General features: G+C 61.1%; 1 protein-coding gene across 1 annotated transcript; it reads left to right on the top strand.

Moving 5' to 3' along the window:
* Positions 1-693: 693 nt before the first annotated feature.
* Positions 694-4,673, top strand: LOC309411911 (TLC domain-containing protein 2-like; the record flags this gene model as incomplete). The annotated part of the gene is made up of 4 exons (XM_082008687.1): positions 694-1,218; positions 1,651-1,733; positions 2,589-2,671; positions 4,296-4,673. Exons 1-4 carry the CDS (start codon positions 1,037-1,039, stop codon positions 4,671-4,673), a joined length of 726 nt encoding a protein of 241 aa, XP_081864813.1. The 5' UTR covers positions 694-1,036.
* Between the last annotated feature and the right edge of the window lie 521 nt (positions 4,674-5,194).

The raw sequence follows: 5,194 nt of genomic DNA, 5'->3' as shown, positions 1-5,194 counted from the left end.
AAAGAGAAGGTAGAAAATTTCATCCAAAATTAATACCTCAAGGAGCGGCAGAGTTTGACATTAATCAGTGTGTACACGGTGACTCATCCCGTCTGCAGAAGAGACGCAAGGTCTGTGCAGCAGCCACGCTTCTGGTGGAGACATCAAAAAGCAACAAGGGAGCGATCAAATTACGGGAAGCTGGAAAAGCAACGTAGTTGTAGGATGGAACTAAAGAAATGGTGGATATGGGATCCTGAATTCTCAGAACCCCCAGACAGCAGAGCTGGGGTATCTCAGACATCAGGGAGGTCCTCTCAGGACCAGACATGGGACAACGGGGATGGAGGACGAGAGTGCTGTGGGCAGAGTGGGTTTTTTGGCAGGGCAGTTGGACCTTCTTGCTTCTTTGATGTGCAGCCAGATCTGGCGGAGCATGGCTGGCTCTCCAGCACAGTGCAACGGGGCGAGAGCTCCACTGGCATCTCATGCTGGGGATGCTTTGAGGTGAAGAACCACCAGCCACAGCACCTCACGAGTGAGGTGTTCAGCCACCCGGTGCCACCGAGGTGGAGGAGGAACCTCAGGGGGACAAGGACGGTGGCCCTGGCTCCAGCACAGTGACGGGACACCCGGGCCCTGCTCCGTGGCACGCTTGCTTTGGGCTGCCCACCGTTTCTGCCGAGCCGTGCCCCGGGAAGGCAGACACTCGCCCCGGGATGCTCACGTCCCGTTCCCCCGCCTCTCCCCGAGTCACACACTGCGAGGGGAAGCACTGCTCCTGCGTGTCTGCACCTCTACGTGGGGGGATGTGGGAAACGCCAGCCCCCGGCGCAGCGGCCCGGCTCCCGCGGCCCACCCGGCCCTTCCCTGCGGGGACGGTGCTCCCGGCTTCCCCCCGCCCCGGGGCCCGGCCGGGGCGGTGCCGGTGCCCGGGGCGGTGCCGGTGCCCGGGGCGGTGGCAGGGCGGGTCCCGGGGCCGGGCGAGGCGGAGCCGTCGGGCGGCGCGGCCGGTGCCCATGGGAGCCCGGGTGAGGCTGCGGGCCGGTGGTTGCACATGGCTTTCAGCCCGGGGCTGCTGTTGGTGGCCGGTTCCTTCGCTGCCTTCCGCCTGCTGAACCGGGGGCTGGAACGGCTGGTGCCGCCGCCGCCCTCGGCCCGGCGCAACCGCTGGAAGTGGCGCAACATCTGGACGTCGCTGGCGCACAGCGTGCTGAGCGGCGGCGGGGCGCTGGCCGGGTGAGCGGCCCGGGCACCGCAGAGTCCCGGGGGGCACCTGGGGCCGGGCGGGGCACCGGACTACCGGGGGGAGCCGGGGGCACTAGAGGGGAATGGGGGCGTCGAGGGACCCCGACGGGAACCTGTGGCAAGGGGGGCACCGAGGGAGATTGAGCCCACCGGGGTGCGGGGAATGGGGGACCCCGAGGAGCACGGGAGAGGGTGTGTACCTGGAAACTGGGGGACACTGAGAGATGGAGGAGGGATCGAGGGGTGCAGGGGGACTGAGGGACAGAGAGAGACTCTGGGGGAAGCAGGAGGACAGGGGTGGCCATGGGGGGATCTGAGGAAGAGGAGGGTTCCGGGGACAGCAGCAGGTGGGCACCAAGGACACTGGAAGGGAATTGGGGAACCACAGGCACTGCCCGGCACTCACCTTCGCTCTCCCCGCAGGTTCTGCCTCCACCCCGGCCTGTCCGAGGACCTGGTGGGCACGCACCCGCCCGGGGCACACAGCCTGGTCGCCGTGTCCGTAGGTGAGGTGGGGGAGTGGGCTGCCCCCTGTTCTGCTCCCCAGGGGGTCCCTGGGGGCCCATCGGTGCCTGACACCAGCCCCTCGATCCACATTGCGGGCAGAGATGTCTCAGGCACCCCAGACAATCGCCCTATTCTTGGCAAAGGACAGTGGCTCCTTTCTGTCCACGGCACCCGCAGCCAGGAGGAATTGGGCACCAGGCTGCCCGCCACTGTCCTCATGGGACAACCAGGGCTTGGAGCATCCCAAAAGTGCCCATGATAGGGTGTTGATGCAGATCCCCCAAAGCCTCAAGCTAAAGCTGCCAGTGTGGAGGCCGGGAGCTTTGAGTCCTCTGGCGGTGTGAAGCCTTTCCTTCCCCCTCCCTTGTCACCTTCTTGCAGATCTGTCACCAGCCCTGTGGTCAGTGCTAACAGGCTTCCCAGCATGGCTACCGCTCAGCAAGGAGGTTTGAGTATCTAAAATGCTGACATTGGGTGGGTTTGGCGGCAGTGAATCCTGCAGCTGTTAAGGTCTCCAAGTTCAAAGGGATCTGATTCTGGGACAGTAACAAGGGTGAGGGTCCACATGGTGCCCTCGCTCTCACCCTTCTCCAGGAGCAGATCCAAGCGATCAGCTAGTGCCTCTCCTGAGGAGCACATCTTACAGAGCGTTTGCAGGAGGGACTCAAAACACAGCAATTCCCTTCTGCTCTGTGTGTGAGTCATCACCCACCCAGGGCTTGGGCTGAGCTGTGGCCATCACTTCCCCAGAGGGGCTACTCAAGCCTAGTTGGGTGCACAGCCTGCTGGGGAAGTCCCCATGGCATGGACCTTCCTGGCCCCCCTTTCTTTGCTCAGGGTTTCTCTGATCCCAGGTTATTTCCTTGAAGACTTTGTGGACATGTTGTGCAACCAGAAACTCCAGCAGTCCTGGGAGCTGCTCTTCCATCACTCTGTGGTGAGTCCACTGTCCGGTTTCTGAGGGATAGATCCTGGCACTTGTGCAACCAGGGAGGCTGAGGCTGGGAGCTCTGCTCTTCCTAGTGTGTTTGCTACCTGTTACAAAACCTGATTTTTCTGCCTGGGGAGAGGAGCCCAGCTGCCTGGACAGCAGGGCTTGGGGCTCCTCATGTACTCTTTGAGGAAAGGCACCCAAAGATGGGGTAGGAAACAAAACCCCATGCATGCACAGAGCAGGGGGACAGAGAGCTGGGCAGGGGGGCCTGATCCATAACAGTGGCCTGGACAGGCAGTGACCCTGGTGTCCCCACTGGCACAGGCGAGCGGCTCAGCTCCTGCCGGCTCTTGGCCACTTGAGCAGCTGCCAGGAAGTGCCACACACTGCCTCCTTCCACCTCCCGCTCCGGGGTGTGGGGTGAGCCCAGCTCCCCAGGGTGCTTTCCTCTCATTCAAGTCAGAGCCATGGCCATGGGGCTGGGGTGACTGGAGCAGTCACGGTGCAGGAACCCCCCATCAGTGCACTCTGCCTGCCTTGCCGCCGGTTGCGCCCAGCGTGGGTTTCTCCTTGATTGCCTCCAATGTCCAGATGCTGGAGCGATGCCTGGATGCTGGAGTGATGTGGATGCTGCAGGGCAGGGGGGTGGCACAGCCCAGGGCTGAGTGGCGGAGACTGTGAGGGTACAGGGGAGGTACAGGGGTCTGCTGGGACTGGGTCTGGGAGACAGGGACAGCGCTGGGACCTACCTGGGATGAGGCAGAGGAGGCGATGGTCAGACCTGCTGTCTTGAAGAGCCCAGCGAGCCCTGCTGCTCTGCTGGCTGCTGCTCTTGAGTCAAAAGGTCATCTCGACAATAGAGCTAATTCAGGCCAAGACAGTGATTTAACGAGCAGGGAGTGGATAATCTCATTAAAGAGCCAATACAGCAAACAGCATTAATGGTATAAACTGAAGAAGGGCCTGAGTGTGCTAAAGCGTGGGCAGGCAGAGCCTGTCCCCCCGCTTGGTGGGGAGGGTGCGGGGCAGGAATTGCGCCCGCTCTGCCCCCAGCAGCCCGGTCCTCTGCTGCAGCATCCAGCAGCCCCAGGGTGCTTCATGCCAGGCTCAAGGCATCCCACGGGGCTCTCTGATGCACCAAAGCCACTTAATCCCCACAGTGTGCCTATCCTGAGGAGAATCCCTGAACCAGCAGCAACTGTAGCCCTGGGCTACGCGTCTCCCTTCCTGCCCCATTCAGCCATTCACTTTGTGTGGAAAAACCTGCTGGGCCACAATCAACTGCATTCCCCAGGTCACAAAAGCAGGGTTAGGTCTGGCCGCTCCACCTCCTCTGCCAACCTGGCGTTATAGAAGAATTTCCCTCTCCTCCCACTGGAAAAAAACCCATATTGCTCAGGTTTCATGCAACAGTGGGGAGGCTTTATCTCATGCCCGAGGCTGCAGCACTGATGGGAGGCTGCAATGCTGCAGAGATATGTGTGGGATGATGACCCGCAGTTTGGCACTGGCACGATAACCGTTTCTACCTCTGCTCCATATGGAGCCCAAGCATGGAGGGCTCCGGCTTGCAGCAGCTGAGAGAAACCAGCTCCTGGGCTCAGCCTCACTTCTTTCTCCTTCCCAGGTGATTGTCTGCTTTGGTATTGCAGTGCTGCTCCATCAATACGTTGGGTTTGCCCTTGTGGCTTTACTGGTGGAGATAAACTCCATCTTCCTCCACCTGCGGCAGATCCTACTCATGGCCAACCTGGTGCACACCACCTGCTACCGCCTCAACAGCATCATCAACCTGGGCACCTACGTGGTGTTTCGCATCGCCACGCTGGCCTGGATGACCCGCTGGCTCTTCCTCAATCGGGAGAATGTGCCCCCAGCAACGTACGCCGTGGGCACGGTGGGCATGGCAATCATGACGCCCATGAACATCATCCTCTTCTACCGGCTGCTGCGTAGTGACTTTTTCAAGTCCAGCCGGGATGTGCAGCAGGAGAAGGAGCAATAGCCCCCTTCCCCGCAGGGCCCGGGGGATGAGCAGCCCCCAAGCCCATGGAAGACAGCAAAGCGCAGTGGAGGGTGAGCATGGCTGTTTCAATACCTTGCTTGGAGGGTCCACACTAACAGAGCATCCAGGCTTTTCTTGTGGCTGCACATCCTGGGCCCTGCATAGCAGAGAAGGTGCTCACAGACCAGGCACCAGGCCTTTGCTCCCCCTGCACCTTTGGATGACGTGGTTGCTCAACCAGGAGCTGCTCAGAGAAGCCCTGACAACTCTTGCAGCTCCCCAAGGCACTGCTGAGATGAGAAGGGAGCAGAAGAGCGCTGTTTCCCCGCTGCTTTTCTGGACATCCAAACACCAGAGTGTGTCTCTAACCCCTTCGGTGCTGCAGCCCGCAGCATCCCATCAGCCAGGGGACACTGCGCTCAGCTCTGTGTTCTTTGTGGCACTTCCCAGCGGAGCACCACCAGGCAAGAGAGGGTCCAAGGCTTTGCCCTCAAGGCCAGGGCCAGTAAAAGCCAATTCCT

The sequence above is a fragment of the Phaethon aethereus genome (assembly GCF_964289735.1).
Source record: "Phaethon aethereus genome assembly, chromosome: 19".
Classification (NCBI taxonomy): Eukaryota; Metazoa; Chordata; class Aves; order Phaethontiformes; family Phaethontidae; genus Phaethon; species Phaethon aethereus.
The sequence above is the reverse complement of the archived record's forward strand: the minus strand, read 5'-3'. Positions and strand labels throughout refer to the sequence as shown.